This window comes from Trifolium pratense, linkage group LG7 (assembly GCF_020283565.1).
Source record: "Trifolium pratense cultivar HEN17-A07 linkage group LG7, ARS_RC_1.1, whole genome shotgun sequence".
Lineage (NCBI taxonomy): Eukaryota > Viridiplantae > Streptophyta > Magnoliopsida > Fabales > Fabaceae > Trifolium > Trifolium pratense.
The window spans coordinates 19,678,580-19,697,774 of record NC_060065.1 but is presented as its reverse complement, the minus strand read 5'-3'; the positions used below and the strand labels follow the sequence as shown (position 1 = coordinate 19,697,774).

The following is a 19,195-nucleotide window of genomic DNA, read 5'->3' as shown; positions in this document are numbered from 1 at the left end:
AGTGAATAATACGTGTAATTAAAATATTAAATTGTTGAAGTAAACAATTGTTTTCTTTTTTCTTACACAATAAAAATGTCAAAAAATTGTTAGAAATGTATCCACCTTGATCGACAATTCATGCATCTCCTCCATCACAATACTACATTTGGTCATTATTATAAGAACAACTTAATTTATTTTTTAGGTTCATAAATTTTTGATGTGTTTAGTTTATAATATGGATCAGCTACATCAAACTTATGAATCTAAAAATTAAGTTTCTTCTTACAATAAAAGTGGATGGAGTAATAACATCCCACCTATTTTTCTAACTTTTTAAAGTAAATAAGTGATTATATTAGAGTTGGAGCTCCGATTTATGCATATCACATGTAATGTCTTTTTTTATTAATTAACAAAATAAAATTAATATACATTTTTACCAAATTAAAGTTTATTTGAGACTCAATCCACTTCAATGACTTTGACAGGAGAGCTAAGTGTTGTGGGAGCTATACCTTTCAAAATTAACTGTTTTAGCTTTTTTTAAAATGGATTTTATTGTGGCCGGAGTTCGAATCTCAGATTCTACATTTAAATGTGTGAGACTCTAGCTACTAAGCAACTTGACAAAAAAAATGGATTTTATAATGTAACATAATTTTGGTACATCATAGAGAATCCACATCCAATTTAATTAAAGTATTTTGGTACAATGAGATATGATTGAACTCATTCAATAGGGAGGTGATTTATGGTTTACCTATTTATTTTTTCAAGTATTATTATAACTAGGCAAATGCTAACGAGTGTTCCTAAGACACTTTTTAAGATCTTAAATAGTATATTTTTTATAGATTGACGCATTGAAAATTATACCATTTAATATTTTGAATGAAAAATTTCTTAAAATTGAATTCTTAAAGAGTGAGTGCCTGTGAGTGCCCCGGGCACTCGTTAGCAAGACTCCTACAAGTATTACTATGAGAGGTGCTTTAGATTTCATTCATTCACCGATACGATAAAATAAAATCTATATATATGGCACATGCAAACTCATCTTCCTTCCATTACAATGCAAACCAGTGACAACAACAAACACATGGCTTCCACACTTTCCTTACTAACTCTTCTTCTCTTCACCGTCATCTCTTCCGTTAAATCCTGCCCGCCGTCAGACCGGGCAGCACTCTTAGCTTTCAAAGCTGCCCTTACAGAACCCAACTTAGGCCTCTTCAACTCCTGGTCAGGCTTTGACTGTTGCCGGAACTGGCACGGTGTTAGTTGCAATCCCACCACATGGCGTGTTACTGATATCAACCTCCGTGGCGACTCCGAAGACCCAATCTTCCAAAACAAATCCGGCGACATGACCGGAAATATCTCGCCGGAGATTTGTAAACTTGATGAACTCACTACTCTTGTTATCGCAGACTGGAAATCAATTTCCGGTGAAATTCCTTCCTGCATTACCTCTCTTTCTTCACTCAGAATTCTTGACCTCACCGGAAATAAAATCTCCGGCGACATTCCGGGAAACATCGGTAAGCTTCAGCATCTCACTGTTTTGAACCTCGGGGATAATGCAATCTCCGGTGAGATTCCGATGTCGATCGTTAGAATCTCCGGCCTAATGCATCTTGACCTTAGTAACAACCAAATCATCGGCGAGTTACCTTCCGATTTCGGTAAACTGCGCAAACTGAGTCGCGCATTACTGAGTCGGAACCAACTCGTCGGTACAATTCCCGATTCTGTTTTAAAAATGAACCGGCTCGCGGATTTGGATTTGTCAATGAACCGGATAACTGGTTCGATTCCGGTTCGACTTGGAAAAATGCGGGTTTTGTCTACTTTGAAACTTGATGGTAATTCTATGACGGGTCAAATTCCTTCAACTTTGTTAAGTAATACGGGTATGGGTATTTTGAATTTGAGTAGAAACGGGTTTGAAGGAACCATACCCGATGTATTCGGGTCAAAATCTTATTTCATGGTTCTTGATTTATCGTTTAATAAGTTAACGGGTCGGGTACCCAATTCGTTAGCAAAAGCAAAGTTTATGGGTCATTTGGATATAAGTAATAACCATCTTTGTGGAAATATCCCAATTGGGTCACCGTTTGATCATCTCGATGCGGCGTCGTTTAGTAACAATGATTGTTTATGTGGAAATCCTTTGAAGACTTGTTAATGTGAATTATTGGGGTATTATTATTTAATTATTGTTGTTATTATTACAGTGAAGTGAAGCTTAATTAAGTGTGAGTTTGAATTTGATGTAATATGTTTTTGTCATGTAACAATAATGTAATATTATAGTGGACAAAAAATATGGGGCAGATGGTTGTCACATGCTATGCTTATGCTTGCATGTGATTAAAGAAGACATAGGTCAAGCAAAGTTGGAATATATTGTTTGTAAAATTGCATGTGAGTTTGCTTGATAACGTGAATGATTTGGATTATGATCCCTTTGGTCGGTTTAGCTTTTTATCATACAACATAAATTCATTATATTTCAGAGAACTTTATAATTAGATAGCCATATAATTGATGTGTATGTTTGGACCTCCAGATTTATAATGTGTAGGTGTTACTTATATATGGTAGACCAATAATATTTAGTTAATTAAGAGGTATGATTTAGTAAAACCTACCTTTAATTTATATATATAAAAAAATGACATTAGATTATGATTATGAGAGATTTGGTTGTTAAAAGGATCTCATTCCACTTTTTTAGAAAATATACACCGTTTATATGAGAGAAAGTAAGAGTGTGGAAGAATCTATTTTTCATATATATATAATGTTAACATATGCACCAAAGACACATGTTAAGGAAGTAAAAGTAGAAATAATATATTGAAATTTGTGCATTTAACTTCTTAAACATTAAATTTTTTTTGAACATTAAATGCAATTTTCTATATTTAGAAATGTGCCCTTTGTGCACATGTTAACATGACCCATAATTTATTAATATTTTTATTCTTTTGTTATGAAGAATTTAGGATCAATGAAAATTTTCTAACGGTATGATCTAGTTTTCAAAGAAATCAAGAAAATGTCTCAGAAAAAAAGAACTATAGAAATGAAATTATCAACTTTCATTAGATGCTACATCACTTGTTTATATATCTATTTCTATCTATAACAGAAAACTAATCGAATAACCCTTCCAATTAAGTATTAAAGGTAATTACTTGATTCTCTTCACATTTGTAAAGAGGGAATAGATAAATTGGCCCACAAAATTGTGATCATTGATTAAAATAGTCATTGAATATTGCGACTTATTTTGCAAATGCATCTAAAATTATAATGAGACAGTTTAAATAGTGTCACGGGTATAACTTAGTTGGTAGCTATTAAAAATATCATTCGTAAGAGTCGGTTGTTTGTACCATGAATTCAAAAAAAATAGTACATCTACTAACTTTTGTTATTGATGATTCTCACATTCAAAATCACATTTGTTATTGATGTGAGAATTGAGATTAATGTTTAAGACCGCATGTTCATTTAACAAATCATATCATAACTTTAATCGGATCACTAAGGTCGACTTTCTTCCATGCTTGACGGGTGGATCTTGTAGTCAAGCTCCCTTTTACCTTTGCACTCGAGAGTCAATCTTCGTTTGGCCTGAGGAAACCTTTGCACGCCTCCGTTACCTTTTGGGAGGCTGATTCTCCATATAAATTATCTACCTGAAACTGTCTCTTGGTCTATATATTGTCACAAGGTTAGAATTCTAACTCTTCCAGAGTGGTATCCCACTGATGGCTCGAGTCCACCGGAAGGAGGCCTTCTTTGCCTTTCACCTAAGCTGCGCAGGAAAAGCCCAAAGCCAATCCCAAGGAATAGGGGTGTACATGGATTGAGCAAATCCGGTCGACCCGGTCAAACCCACCCAATCTAAAAAGTGGGTCGGATCGAGCTAGTAGGTGAATATGGATTTCAAAAATGGAAAACCCATAAAAAAATCGGGTTTCGAGTTAAATCGGACCCAACCCAAAAAACCACGGACCCACTAGTACTATGTATTTTGAAATAATTTTTATGAAAATACTAAAGATTTTGCCATCTGATTATTAAATATTTTTATATTGAAAATAAGTTATATTATTTATGAAAATAAAAAGATTGAATAAGTTTTATAAACAAATATGATAATTAATCGCACTATTCATCATTTAGTCATTTGATATTAAAAAAAATAAAAATAAAAACCATTTGGATAACACACTATCCAATCCGTAAATTAGTGGATTTACGCATAAAATGAGTGATTATTTTTTATAGTGAAAAAAAGTTACACTATTTTTTAAGAAATAGAATGGTTGAGTTATTTTTATGAAAAAAATATTATGATTCGACATTTAGATATTTAATATAAAAAAATAGAAAAATAATTTGGCTAACCCACTACCCAACCCAATCCAACCCGGAATTTTGTGAATTTAACCAACCCAGCCCAACGTTATAACGGGTGGTTATTTTACTAGACCCAAACCGGAGTACCTTATGTGGTTCGGGTTTTGGTTTTGGCCAAACCCAACCCAATCCGGTCCACGTACACCCCTACCAGGAAATAGTGAAGCTTCATACGTCTTTCTGTCCAGGTGCAGGTAGTCCGCAAGCTTCAGTCGCCAACTTCCCTATCATCAGGTCATCAACTTCCTTAACCTTCTAGCACTGAGCAAGCGTCAACCTCCATACATGATTTGACTAGTGTATTACGATGTCGTAAATATATTTGTCAATGCACACAATTCAAGACTTATTTGGGTTGATGTTTACAATTTTGAGAACCAAATTACGTATTCACTTCACTGTGTCCTATTAAAAAAAAAACAGTCGATAATTGTACATCCCCTTTTATACTCTGTCAAATGCCTACATTAAAGGTAGACTTAGGCTCACTCATCATTTTAGGGAGAAACTTTCTTCACCCCATCATTGATATCGACCATAATCATATAGAAAAAACATATTTTATGTCATCCAAAATACATTTCTATAACTATGTACAACTTTATAGAAATGTGAAAGTGAAAAAAGTTTCACCTCTCTTGTAAATATGTGAGCAAGGTCCACCACAGCACTAACATCCACATTTTTATGTGGCCATCACTGTCCGACCAAAACAAAAGCACTCATTTCTGCATGTGTATTATCACATGGATTTCACTCACCAACCTCATTTTATTTTTTACTTTTCTCTTTTTGCATCCCCACACCACAGCCGCATCTTTTAATTTCCTTTTCTACTTTAAATTGAGATTTTCTTTACAGTTTGTATTGCATTTTTGTCTTTTGTTAGTATGTTTTAATTCCTATCAATAATGTTACTCATTCCACGTTATAAATATGAGAAAGAAGGAGAAGGAGGAAATAATTAACATTGCTTTTTCTAACAGTAAGTTTCTCATATCTGGTTCAGAATGATTTCTAGCAGCTGAAGATATTAAAGTTTCATTACTAATCTATCGCATCCTGCGTTGGCTTGGCTCACAACTGTAATTGTGGTCATAATATTGTTGTTGTGGTGGCCTTTGCAACATCATGTTGCAATTGTAGCGTGATCTTCCATCGCGTGAACATACCATGAATTGGCCATTGCATCAGAGACCAATTTAGCCTTTGTAACAGCCGCGTCAATCTATCTCTACCCTGTTCATTGAAATCTTCTCAGAAAAAATAATACAGTAATTAAATTTTTAGACTCCAAAGCCCTCATCTACTTTGGATTTGAAGAAAGTTTTGACCTTTTTTAAGTCTCTTTCAATTGCGTATGTCAAGCACTTCTCAACTAATATACGAGGAGCAAACTGAAATATTTATGTGTTGAGTAAACCTAAAATTGTTTCACACCACAATGTCTACAACGTGCGCTTTAGTGTCAAGTGTCAACAATGACCGCAAACACAACGACCGCATCCGTCAACGCAATTTAAAAGCACAGTATCCTTAGTCAAACATATCTCAGTCTCTCACATATCCCAGAAGGAAGGGAATCCGATAATTTTGAGTTCGACCGCGAGATAAGTAAAACTTAGTTTTAGTCCTCTTGGGTTTTTCCAAAACCTACACACTCTATTCATAAAAACACCACTGACACTATTTAATGCCTGTAGTCATTCATCCAAGGCTATCTCTGAAATAATACTTCTGAAACTATATTAACATCGTTTTATATATTACTAAAGCAAGGATGCAGATAAAATAAAACCCCATACTAAAACTTCCAGAGCCAACCTCTACAAGGACAAGCGACACCTATTTTTTTTTTTTTATAATAAAATAAAGCCACCCATATTTTTTCTATACCTTCCATATAGCTAATAACATATCCTGTATGTCCCATGTAATTAATTCATCCATAACCTGTCGTTGAATTTCATAAAAAGCTAGTTCAATGTATTTCATTACAGAGGTTTATTATTTATTGTTTGATGTAAGCCTACAATGTCAAATCAGACATCTTAGTTGTTAGTTCCTTATCATATGCTCCACACAATCTCAAATATTAAAAACAAAATGTCCGTGTATTTATAAGAAAATACATAGACTTTGTTGCTTATTTTTTGAGACCGAGTGGAGTATATTCAATAAACTCTGACTGATATAACAATTTGCAACCAGGATCCAAGAGAGCAACAAAAATTGATGGATTTTTTTATATTGTCCCGATACTTATTGAACTTAACAACCTAGAGCTCAGAATGATTGACTCCAAGATATATCAACTCAAATTGTATTAATACAACTTCGTAAAAGTATTTGTTTAATGTTACATGCATAAAACTATAAAAGTAGGGAAATTCAAATTACTTTCAATAACTAAACAAATATCCTAACATGCTACATACAGTCAAGACTAGTAGGCAAAGGCGTCCGTTTTATTATCTATTGTTCCTCTATATATGCTTAACAATTTCTGAACGTCTAATTCTATATCATAAAAGTCTATCAAATTAATGTTCGATCTTCTACATAAAATTTCTCCTAGTTGCAACAGCTAAGCATACAAGACTTTGAAACTCAATCATTTTAGCCTCAATCCATTCTTTGAAAGTTTTGAATGTTAGAGGAGAAGACCTAACAAAATGCAAAGCATTTCAAAAGCTTCAGAGACAATTGATGTTTTTTTTCCCTTCAAATTAAAACCAAATTTAGAATGAAGATGACACTTCATATGCAAATATTTAACATTACACACTCACCCACCCCTAACATCTTTTTGTAAGGTTTGAAATGACTTCATTACAGAGGTGTTGAATAGCTAAGCTGATTTGAGTTAAGGGTTAAAAGAGTTGAAAAAAATTATGACACCAAAGTTCAAACTCTAAAAAAGGAGAAAAATACTAACATGTTAATTGCTAACATTAGCAGTTAAAAAACACGACTTCATTATTTGAGCTTTGCATAACAGCAATTGCAAACGCATTTTCAGTTCCTCCTTCTCTTAAACATCTATAATTTATCTTCTAATCATTTCACCTTTATGGTTTTCAATTAGGCAAACGTTAAATTCTTTTATGTTGTCTTCATTCTTCATCAATGAAATGTGTCCTCAAGGAGTTGCATACTAACTTTTGGTTTCAAATCCAGTAATCAATCGTAATACAAACAAGAATGCAAGATTTCATAAACCACTTTTTAAGCTTTTGTCACCTATAAATAGTTGGTAACAATCCCTCGTTGCTTGCAACTATTAATCTGGGCTCAAATTGATTTATCATTTTATGAAAACCACATACTTTTACAGCCATAAATGGCATGTCACCACGCATAACAAATTCAGCTACATCCTTCTAACAATCCTCCAACTTATAGCCAACAAAACTAATTTCACCCTAACCATCTTTTTCTTGGTAATCTTTGTAACATACCCATGAAGTGTCCCTTTCTTACCCATTTTAGTAAACAAACATACATATTTGTAAGATCTATGCAAAGGTTTTCTTGGATGACTTGACATTTATTTAGGTGGCAACTATATATTGCACAATAATAGTTACATTTGGCCGTATGTTCACCCTAAGTGACTGCCAAATTTTTTTAATCAGCAAAAAGCATATTGAAACCAAAAAAGAGCACCAGGGATGCTCAAAGTTAAGATGTCTTTACACCATATCATCTTTCAACAAGGAAGTAAATACCCCATTCTATCACCATTAACTCAAACGGGCTAGAATATAAAAAGCATGGAAGTCTTTCCCTAATCTTTGGGCATTTAATGTTCAAACCCAAAAGAAACGCACATATTTCTGAAGGAAATACTGCCAGATGTAATAGGAGTGCTACAGTGCATGATCACGTATGTATACAAACATCATCTGCAAACTATGACGTACTTTAATTTAGCGGGGAAGAAAAAGGGAGAACTGAATTTGCAGCACAAGTACAAGATCAAGTTGTGAAGCTTGGTGAATCATCATTAATAACTTCTTGTGCTACAAGAACAGTTCTCAATTTTCAACTTTTCTAATATTTTGCTTTCAGCATGGACACAATGGAAAGTTATCTCGCAAATTATGAGGTGCTTGATCAAAGGCAAACTCTCATGTGTAGTGGAACATGGCATTAAGAGGTTAAGAAAACTGCAGTTTATTTGTAAGTTTGCATCACTTGCCTTGGACGGTTTAAACCACCAGACACTAAATAATCAAAAGCCATGCCGTCGTGTTTAAGGAAACAGTATAAAAAAACCAAGAAGATAAATTAACAATAAACGAAAATTGTTCGAAACAGATTTTTTATTAATTTTTATAATAAAAAAATGGGAGCATAATTTGTTTTTGCTGGTAAGCATGAAGTGGTTACCATTATTAGTATATGTATGACTGCCAAACGGGTTTAGTATGCTTACAACAGCAAGGAAATATCTTGTGTCTTGACATTATGATATGATCCAGATATCAGATGTTTATATCAATCTATTATGCACCTCAGGATTTCAATAACTCCGTTCTAGATTTACCGTTAAACTCAAAGCTGGCAAAAGTTAATTAAATATTGAATCCATGTATAGATGGAACAACAGTAATCTAATCAGGCTGTATCCTTATAATTCAGATTCAAATCCAATATTCCAAAATCCTTCAGGAGTCATAGGAGGAACATACCTATAACGATGCCTAGAAACACCATCATGATGCTCACAACGAATATTCTGCTTACCATCAGGGTCCTTACCATCAGCATTAGGAAGAACAGCTTCATAGAACTTCCGACATTGTTTGCAGTCAACTCCTTTTAAATTATCTCGCTCAGCCTTCTTTCTCACTGGCTCAATGTACTTGAAACTCCTTTTATTGGCCACTGTAATTGAAGACTGCTTCTTCTGGGGACTGCTTTTGGCATTCAAATCCTGTGTTTCGTCATCTGTGCTATCCATGCTAATGTCTTCTTGAATTGCCTGTGGGAGATCTTCCTTATTCAAATCCTTATTTAAATTATCTCTAATATTTTCAAGAGGTGTATCAAGAAAGTCATCGTGAAGGTCATGGCCTGCTCGACTTTGATGAGACCGGGTTTGTCTCCAGGAAGGTGCAGGCCGCTTTGTACCAGACACAGAGGCTAATTTTGTACTGGGTGGACATTTTTGGACACCGTGGAAACTTGAAGAAGGAGGAGGACACAGATGGGCTCCTTTGTCATCCTCCAATGCCTTCTCCTTCACTTCATTTGTGTCATACACAGGAACAAACACTTCAGGAGTTCTGTTCTCAAGGCCTGAAAACATTGTAAGTAGATAATGGGTAAGCAATTAACCTAAGCTGTACACTTGTCTATTTCAACATAGAATTTGGCCAACAAAATCTAATGTTAATGCAACTTGATGCAGATGGATCAAAATAAAGGCCACTTCAAAATCTATCTTAGAAGGATGAATTGGAGTAAAGTGGCATGTATTAAATAACAGTAATAATAGGTTCTATTGTTTCCATTATCTAAAAGGATTTAAAGGATATACATTGTCAATGTAAAACAGTTTTACACTAACATCCAAAAGACCACCATATAAACATGGCAGCCTATGATTGCTACCAGAGAATCTGCCATGCGAAAGTGTCATAGCACCGCAATGGCAGCATTTTAACAGCACTAGAGAAGAATGAAGTATACTGATAGCCTGCATTGAGTCCAAGAGGAAGCCCAACGAAGTAGACCACAACTCAAACACACAAAGGCACAGCATGAATGACAGATTTGAATCGATTCCATTTTACTCACATTTCTTGTTAAAGATTCCCTACAATCTGTTAAAAACTTCCATTATTGCTAAATCTTTTCCCTTACTGTTAGTTTGTTGAAATATCGTCTGCACTGCACACCTGGCACCTGATGCAGGTAATCAGGAACTAACTCACCTATATATTTGAGTACTGGTAAATGAATGATGTAGACATAAATTTCAATAATTTTCTTTATCCTTTTATCCCTCTTCTCTTTCGGAGCCCATTCTGTACTCTAAAAGCGTTCACGATAAGGTTACTATCCTATCATAAACCTGACCCAATGCAATCCATTCCATTCAATTCTCTCTTTTTCAATCCCTCTAATAATCTGAGGAACAAAATGGAACCAATTTTTTTCCCAATACATCATTAAAGTATCCGAACAACAAAATAACTAGCTTAATTCTATTCCATTTCATTCCAACTATTGTATCATATCCAAACACAATCTAAGACCATATACATTATATAGCAATATCGAATATGAAAAAGATTTAAATTTACCTTCAAAATCTTCATCTGGGATTTCAGACTTCACTTTAGCATTTACACAAGCATCCATAGCAATATCACGGTCTTCAAATGCAACACCTACAATAATAAGAACAGTTTCATACGACACAACGAACCCAAAAAACGTGATAAACCTTCTCTAATCTACAATTACAACAGAATTCATGTTATACCTTGTTCTACAATTGGACTTTGATGCTTAACCAAATCACTCTCACTCTCAACTTTATTTTCACTCCTCATATTTTCCTCATTTAGACCAACCTTTCGACGAAGATAAACATGCTGAGATTTAAGTCTCTTATAAGCTTCATTCAAACGATTCCTCTTCAATTTCTCATCCTTAACCTCACACGTCAACAATTCAACTTGTTCAACCAATTTCTTACACAAACCCTCATTTTCAACATTCTTCAATTCCAAAACCTCAACATCTTTCGTTTTCAACCCTAATCTCTCTTCCAAATCAGCTAATTTCTCTAACAATTTCACTTTTTCGCTCTCGGAACTCTCCAGTTTCGCGATCGCTGATTTTCGCTTCTCTTCCCACGCTTTTAGTAACGATTCTTTGGAACGTATTTGATCTAGGAGATTGTTCTGAAGCTTCATACCTTCGTCGAGTTCTTGTTTGAGTTCGATGATACGGCGTCGTTTTGCGTCGGATTTTTTTGATGTGGATTGGAAATGAGGGTAGAGTTGATTGCAGAAAACGTACTCGATTTGAGAGATTTTGTCTTTGGCTTCTTGAATTGAAGCGACGATGATTGTGCTGAGACCGGAGACGAGTTTTTCGTCGTCGGTGACGGAGAGAAGAGGTGGTGGTGATGATTTCGGAGAGCGCGTGTGGGAAACTCTCTCTGTTATCGCGTATTTTTCGTCCATCGGTGTCGATAGTGTTGTTGTTGATTGAGTTGTGAATTGGAAGAAAGGATTAAGGAACGTTTGGCCTTTGGGTTTAATTGGTGAAGCTCGCGCGCGAATCTCAATTTCTTGTTTCTCGTCCTTTTTTTAAATAAAAATAAAATAAAAAATAAAAATAAAAGTAAAAAACTTTATTTGTATAAGATATAGGAGTATTTTGAGTTTAATTGGTGTCCATCGGTGTAGAGTTATTTTGCATATGTATCTAATAATGTGTTATCACATTATTTAATGAATGTGACACGTCATATTTTTTTTTTCTTTCACCACTAGTTTAATTTGGTTTAGGGTTTAGTTCTGACATCAAGTGGCTTCAGCCCCTCCCGATGCAGTTGTAGAGATCGAACTGTGGTCCTCCCTACAAAGTTCAACGTCAATCATCACTGAATCAACTAACAATTGGTAACACATCATGTGTTTTAAAACACATTACATGATATGTCGATATATTATTCGATACATGTATAAAATAATTTTATACAGACAATGTATATAGATTTTGTTTTATAATATTTGTCACATTTATAAAGAAATTTTGTCCTATTTTTATTTTAAATAATTCTTAAGTTTAGTTTTCAGTACAATTTTAATGGTTAAATTTATGTAGGAGCCCTTGAAACCTCCAACCATTTGCTCTTTTTTGTTGTGATTTTTCTCAATTCCTTTGGAATAAAATTCTTATTTGGTTAGGTGTTTATGGACCGCTATCAAATGTCGTTGTTGATCATGCTTTACAATTTTATAATACTTATGTTTTTTTGTAAAGGTGTTAGGACAAGTATTGAAACGGTTTTTGGTTGGCTAATTAGCTTGTTGTTGAAATCTCTGAAAAGAAAGAAACAATAGAACTTTTGCACAAAAACAATCTTCGTTGGAGGTAGTGTTTGACAAGGTGAAATTATTAATGTGGTGGTGGTTAAAAACTAAAAAGAAAGTTTTTATGTTCGATTTGAATATGTGGTAGTTTAATCATATGGTTTGTTTGAGATGTAGAATTGGATAATGAGAAGTTTGTACTTTTATGTTGATATTTTTAAACTTTGTATTTTCACCTTATATATATATATATATATGAGCAACACTTGTATAGGCACAAACATAATTTTTTTAAATTTGGGCACACATACAAAACTCAAATAAAATTAAAAGAGAAATTAAATAGTCAACATCAATTGATGTGACTAAATTATTTATGATTTAATTTTAATCATTTATGTGTGTGTGCCTATATAAAATAGATTTGAGTTTGTGCCTATCATAAAATTTCTCATATATATATATATATATATATAGGGGTTTTCTAACTTAGACCCTAGTTAGGTCTAAGTTAGCAAGGTGCACCTTTTCAATTGGACCAAAATACTCATTTTTTTTAATTAATTAACCAAAATACCCATTAATAGACGCGGATCCAGTGTCGCGCGCGTACCGAAGGACCATGGTTACAGACCGTTGATTTCCATCAGACAGCCAAGATCTGATCTCATCAAGACTGTCTGATCAATCCGACAGCCCATATCATCCTGATCCATCAGATTCCAGCGCGTGCGCCACACTGGATTACAACCTGGAGAGAGAAAAATTTGCTTTTTAAAAGTAGGACACGTGTCACACAATGGTTGGCTGGACGTGATTTTTGTTCATTTAATACTTTGAACTCAATTATTTCGTTGTAAATTAATTTTTTTTTTTTTATACCAAAATTCATAATTTTTTTTTTCTACAAATAGAGACTTGGTTCGTTTGATTTGGACACCGAAAAAAAATGCAATTTTTCACTACCTTAATCTCATTTTTTGTCTACTAAATACGTTACTTGTGTGTTGTAATTTAACACGCACCACTCAACCAACTCACTGAAACCATTATACCAGGAAAATAGTAGATAATATTCTGGAACTTTTGGTATATTTTATGAAATTTTTGGAGACCTGAAACTATTTTTAGTTAATTAAATGAGATAAAACGGTAATTAAAAACTAATGTTTGCTTCTGAAACCATTTTACTGGTAGAATGGTTGCACATAGTTGTATTCTGAAACCATTTTACTGGTAGAATGGTTTCAATGAGTAATTTATTAATTGTGTTTGCTTCTGAAACCATTTATCTGGTACAATGGTTTCAGAGAGTTGTAATCTGAAACCATTTTGCTGGTAGAATGGTTTCAGTAAGTTGATTATTAGTTATTTGCTTCTGAAACCATTTAGCTTGTAGAATGGTTGCACATAGTTGTACTCTGAAACTATTTTACTGGTAGAATGGTTTCAGTGAGTAATTTATTAATTGTGTTTGCTTCTGAAACCATTTAGCTGGTAGAATGGTTTCAGAGATTTGTACTCTGAAACCATTTTCCTGGTAGAATGGTTTCAGTGAGTTGATGTAAGGTAGTGAAAAATGAGATTAAGGTAGTGAAAAATTGGGTTTTTTTTTCTGTGTTCAAATCAAACGAACCAAGTCTCTATTTGTAGAGAAAAAAAAATTATGAATTTTGGTATAAAAAAAAAAAAAATTAATTTACAACGAAATAATTGAGTTCAAAGTATTAAATGGAAAAAAATCACGCCCAGCCAATCAGACAGCGACACGTGTCCTGCTTTTAAAAAAATCATGATCTGGGCTGTCTGATTGATCAGACAGTCTTGATGAGATCAGATCTTGGCTGTCTGATGGAAATCAACGGCCTGTAACCATGGTTGTGCGGTACGCGCGCGACACTGGATCCGCGTCCATTGATGGTAATTTGGTTAATTAATTAAAAAGAATGGGTATTTTGGTCCAACTGAAAAGGTGCACTTTGCTAATTTAGACCCAACTGGGTCTAAATTAGCAGCCCCCATATATATATATATATATATATATATATATATATTTCATTTGGCTTAAAAAAAATATTGGCAAAATTTTCAAGGTTCCTTATCTTCTTTTTTTGTAGGGACGGCAATGGGTAGGGTACTATAGTACTCATCCTCATACATGCAGTTTGAAAAAAATACTCGTACACATTCTCATACCCGTGTGGGTAACAACCTTTGTACCCATCCTCATACCCTATGGGTACCTAGATACTCGTACTCGTTACCCGCAATTTTACTAAAAATAAATCGTTAATTATAAAATATTATATTGTTTTAATATAATTAATCTACTATATAAGAAAATAAGATACGTATGAAATCATAAACAAAATTTTTACTAACATCATGTTAAAGTTCATTTATTTGTTGATATATTCACATTGTGTTTGTATTATGCTTTTTTTTTTGACAGAATGTTTGTATTATGTTATAAATAAACTTTTTTATTAAAAATGTCTAAGGGTCTGTTTGGTGCACAGGATAAGATAACTATATCATATCATGTCTTAATCCAGTGTTTGGTGACACAGCAAGATACGATAAGTTAATCCTGAATTTTATCCTATCTTGTTTCTCTAGTTAAAATTCTTATCCTAAATTTGAGTTGGGTTACCAGCAGGATATGATAAGAAAAATTGTTGATTTGTAAAATATATTTTAAAATAAAAAACTGAAAATTAATAAAATATAAATAATAAAATAATTTGATAGTAAATTAATAATAAAATAATTATTTTTTAAATATATATATGTGATTTTCTCACAAGGGTAATTTTGTAATTTAAATAATCTAAAAAAATCAAAATTCTCCTAAAATTACAATATTTTAAAGTAAAATAATTATTAAAAAATTGCAAAATAGGAATATTAATTTAAATTTAATAACAACTTAAATATAATTTTTTTGCAATGGTAGTTTTATTATTTACATATGAGATATATCATATATTTATTTAGCTTATCTAACATGTATAATTGAGTTATTTATTTGATCATGATTCATATAAAAAACTTAATTTGTTTATTTTCTCATGATTTGTATTTAAAAATTAAAGTTATTTGATTACTTATTTATATTTTTATTTATAAAATTCAAAGTATTATAATATAATTTTTTAAAAATAACAATTGTTTTACAAGGGTAATTTTGTCATTTAAATATGTTATGTATCTTATCATATTGGTATGAACAAGTAAGTATTAAAAATATGATATAATAGTTATCATGTTTGTTATCCTGTGTGCACCAAACACAATATAGGATAACTGAGAATAATTGTTATCCTGTTGATATCATACCCTATCATTATCCTGTTGTATATCCTATCCTGCCACTATCTTATCCTGCGCACCAAACGGGCCCTAATAGTTTAATAATGTTGTATTATTTAAAATTGATATACATATGTAATTATATAATAATATATATATAATAAATAAATATATATTATATGGGTATGGGGCGGGGTGGGTACTAAGGTACTCATACCCGCATCCATACCCGTGCATTTTTGCGGGTAATTACCCATACATGTGCCTGTACCCAAAATGCGGGTTTTTACCCTACCCGTTATGGTTATTTTTTGCGAGTCCCCATTGGGTATGAGTCAAATTGTCATCCTTTATCTCTTATAAAGTGCACATATAAGTCTTTTTCTTATTTTATTTTTTTTATTAAGAAAATACTAATGTGGGAAGCCACATCCAAAATTTTATTCTTTAATATATATTTTTGTTAAATATAACAAAAATCTGGAAATAGGATGAAGATGTTCATCATCTTCATCTCGTTCCTTTGAATCTTCATTTTCTTTAAATAAATAAAAAAAAAATTCTATTCAAATAGTACCTCTAAATATTATGGATGTATGTTATAATCATCTCAATCGTTTACTAAACACAAAAATATAAAAACTCCCAAATTCACAATAAGCTCTAAAAACCTCATATTGAAATTAAAAAGATTAAAGGTGATCGTGTTGACCAGAATGATGCGACTTCGCCGGCGTTTGCGGTGGTTGAGAGCGTTTGAGACCCCTGTTGAAGCGGAGGGGGGTTGTGTACCTGCAGGCACTCCGACGCTCAAGTCAGTTTGTGTGTAAGGTTTTCTTGGCTAAATAATGCGTACCTTGCAAATGAAGTGGAGTCACATATATATAGCCCTCAGCGCTGGGCCAAGACCCTTGATGGCATTAATGGCCATCAAGTGGCTGCCGGAAAACGGCTTGGAGGCCTTGATGTGCAGTAAATGCTAATCATTCCGGTTTACGGCCGTTACGATACGTAAGAGTATCAGACCGTTGGAGAGTCGAGCACGTCTCGCGGGCTCTTCATGGTAGCTAGTTCGGGACGTTGCCTGTTCGACACTGTCACTGGCTCGAGCATCTGAGCTCGACCCAGAACAGGAGCCCCCCAAGTTATTATGCTCTTCTGATGAGGATAATGACTTGAAGCTTGAACGATTCATCTTGTGTTATTTAGATCTTTCGTTTGTTCGAACATAGTTATTCCGAAGTGGCCTGTCGCGTTCCATTCCCTTAAGGTTCTGTTATTCCCTTTGGTCAAAGTCAAGCTTTGGAAAGGAAAAGCGCTTTTTCCAAGGGGTCAACCCTAGGGAATGGTAGCCGCCTTTATGTTTATGGGCCGATAAACACGATGCTGGGCTTTTTGGGGCGGCAAGTTTCCTATAAATAGCCACTTCTTCCTTCTTTGCTTCTCACACTGTGCTTTCCAATTTTGACGATGGATAGGAAGAATACCAAGAAGATGGCCGTCGAGAGTTTCAAGTCCCAGAGAGGGAAGAAGGTGGAGGTGTCCACGTCTAGGGTTACTCGTTCTAAGAAGGCAAAAGAGGCTAAGGTGGAGACTGTCATTCTTTCTTCAGATTCCTCAAACTCATCTGGTTCTGATGACACAGATGAGGATTATGCGGTGTTTCTGAAGACTTTTTAAGTCTGAGGATTTCTACCCTATCCTCCCTTCCTCTGACGAAGGGGAGTCCCAGATGACTGTGGAGTCCAAGAGGAAGCCAGCGGAGGTGTTGAAGATTGATTCGGATTCCGAGCATGAGGATTAGATGCTCGGGTCCTTTGTAATTTTTCCTTTCCTTGTATTGGCTTCCTATTAATAAAGAACGTTTTTACTTTAAGTATTTCGAGCACATTTTATTTGCATTCACGCTTTATGTATGCTCTCAATTTAATAATGTCGTGGATTTTACGAACGATTCCGAGCGGATTTTCGCTCGAATTTTCATTCGAGCATCCTTTCGATTTTGCGAGCTTGTCGAGGAACACGGTGTTCTCATTCGGTTGCTGCGGCCTTCCCCGTGTTTCTAGCGAAAGAATAACGGGATTGGATCCCGAGGATCTTTCATTTCCTTTTTGGTTGCGATTTTCTCGGGATGTGGTGTCTTGGATTCTGCGAGATTTGCGCGAGCAGACGGATGTGACTTGAAAGGACGAGTCGCTTCGTTTCCTCTCGCCACGTGTAAAGGCTATTTAAATAGTACTCGAGTGGCTATTAGACTGCGATTTGAATCTCGAGGTCGTCGTGAACCGTTGGATATTCGCGCCTTTTCGTTTTTCCTGGGATTGAATCTGGGCCGCTTGATCGCGATTGATCTGGATCGTTAGATCGGATCTGACGGTCCAGATGGGAGTGGCGTGAATTTCCTTATACGGGACCGTTCGCCTATATATAGGAGGGAGGTTTTTCGTTTGAAACTTTACAGTTTCTTACTCACTTTCTCCATCATTTTGCCTTTCCGGTTCAAGCTCCCTTTGGTGGTTTTGTTCTTCTTCTGCTCTCGTACTGCAAACTCCTTACTCCCATCTTCGTTTAATCAACAAGTAAGTGTTTTATCCCTTTTAATCTTTGAAGGTTTTGCTTTGGATTTTACTTTGATTGTGTAGTTAGTTACGCGGTGGGGGGTTTGTAGTTTTGTTTCCTGTGTAGCTTGGGTAGTCTTTTTGAAGGTTGTAGGTGGTGATTAACACCCTTTTCCCCCCAAAATAAGGGTTTTTCGGGGTTTTCAGGCGAGAAATCGCTGTTTTTACCAACTGACGGTTGGGTTTTGGCTTAGAACAGTGTCGAGCACCACATGCATTTCGTGCTCGGTTGTTTTATGAACTTAGCGCCCGGAGAGATTATTTTATCCCTTTCAGTTTTCGCGTAGTCTTTTGTTGAGATCCTCGCCCTTTCACTTGATTTGGCGGTGGAAGGGTGGATTTGAATGTCGAATTCATTTTTCCTTCCTCTGCTTTTTCAGGTTTTCTTTTAGATGGCTGAGGGATCTCAAAGTCAAGTCTCGTTTATAGATCAACAGCCGTCCTCGTCAATTCGTATCCGAGCCGACCTTTCGTGGGTGGCGGATGAACCTCGAGAGACAGAGTCGGTTTATCAGAATTGCGAGAGTTACATCCCCGAGACGATGTGCACGGATATACAGACTCTTCCTACCGAAGATTTTGAGGTGCGGATTCCTACTGCTCGACACAGGATCTGCAGTAATTGGGCTTGGGGGACGATTCCTATGTACGAGATTGCTTTTAAGCATCTGGGAATTCGGCTGCCCTTTACGGATCTGGAGGTGTCCATCTTTCGTCACCTTCGCTTGGCCCCTTCTCAACTTCATCCGAACTCTTTGGCCTTTATCAAGGCTTTTG

At 34.7% G+C, this 19,195-nt stretch overlaps 2 protein-coding genes across 2 annotated transcripts; one reads left to right on the top strand and one right to left on the bottom strand.

Annotated features, from left to right (window-relative positions):
• The first annotated feature begins 843 nt into the window (after positions 1 to 843).
• LOC123893838 (DNA damage-repair/toleration protein DRT100-like) lies at positions 844 to 2,450 on the top strand. Its single transcript, XM_045943653.1, has one exon. It carries the CDS (start codon positions 1,031 to 1,033, stop codon positions 2,174 to 2,176), a length of 1,146 nt encoding a protein of 381 aa, XP_045799609.1. The 5' UTR covers positions 844 to 1,030; the 3' UTR covers positions 2,177 to 2,450.
• A 3,823-nt stretch (positions 2,451 to 6,273) lies between these two features.
• On the bottom strand, positions 6,274 to 11,697 carry LOC123893834 (protein gamma response 1). Its single transcript, XM_045943641.1, has 3 exons — positions 10,925 to 11,697; positions 10,743 to 10,829; positions 6,274 to 9,732 (listed from the first exon to the last, which is right to left on the bottom strand). Exons 1-3 carry the CDS (start codon positions 11,631 to 11,633, stop codon positions 9,062 to 9,064), a joined length of 1,467 nt encoding a protein of 488 aa, XP_045799597.1. The 5' UTR covers positions 11,634 to 11,697; the 3' UTR covers positions 6,274 to 9,061.
• Positions 11,698 to 19,195: the final 7,498 nt, after the last annotated feature.

Excerpts from the sequence above, each read along its gene's own strand:
- LOC123893838 (XM_045943653.1), top strand. The coding sequence starts at position 1,031 with ATGCAAACTCATCTTCCTTCCATTACAATGCAAACCAGTGACAACAAC.
- LOC123893834 (XM_045943641.1), bottom strand. The coding sequence starts at position 11,633 with ATGGACGAAAAATACGCGATAACAGAGAGAGTTTCCCACACGCGCTCT. Across the intron at positions 10,830-10,924 it reads AAGTCCAATTGTAGAACAAG|GTGTTGCATTTGAAGACCGT; the intron begins GTATAACATGAA and ends TTATTATTGTAG. Across the intron at positions 9,733-10,742 it reads CCCAGATGAAGATTTTGAAG|GCCTTGAGAACAGAACTCCT; the intron begins GTAAATTTAAAT and ends CAATGTTTTCAG.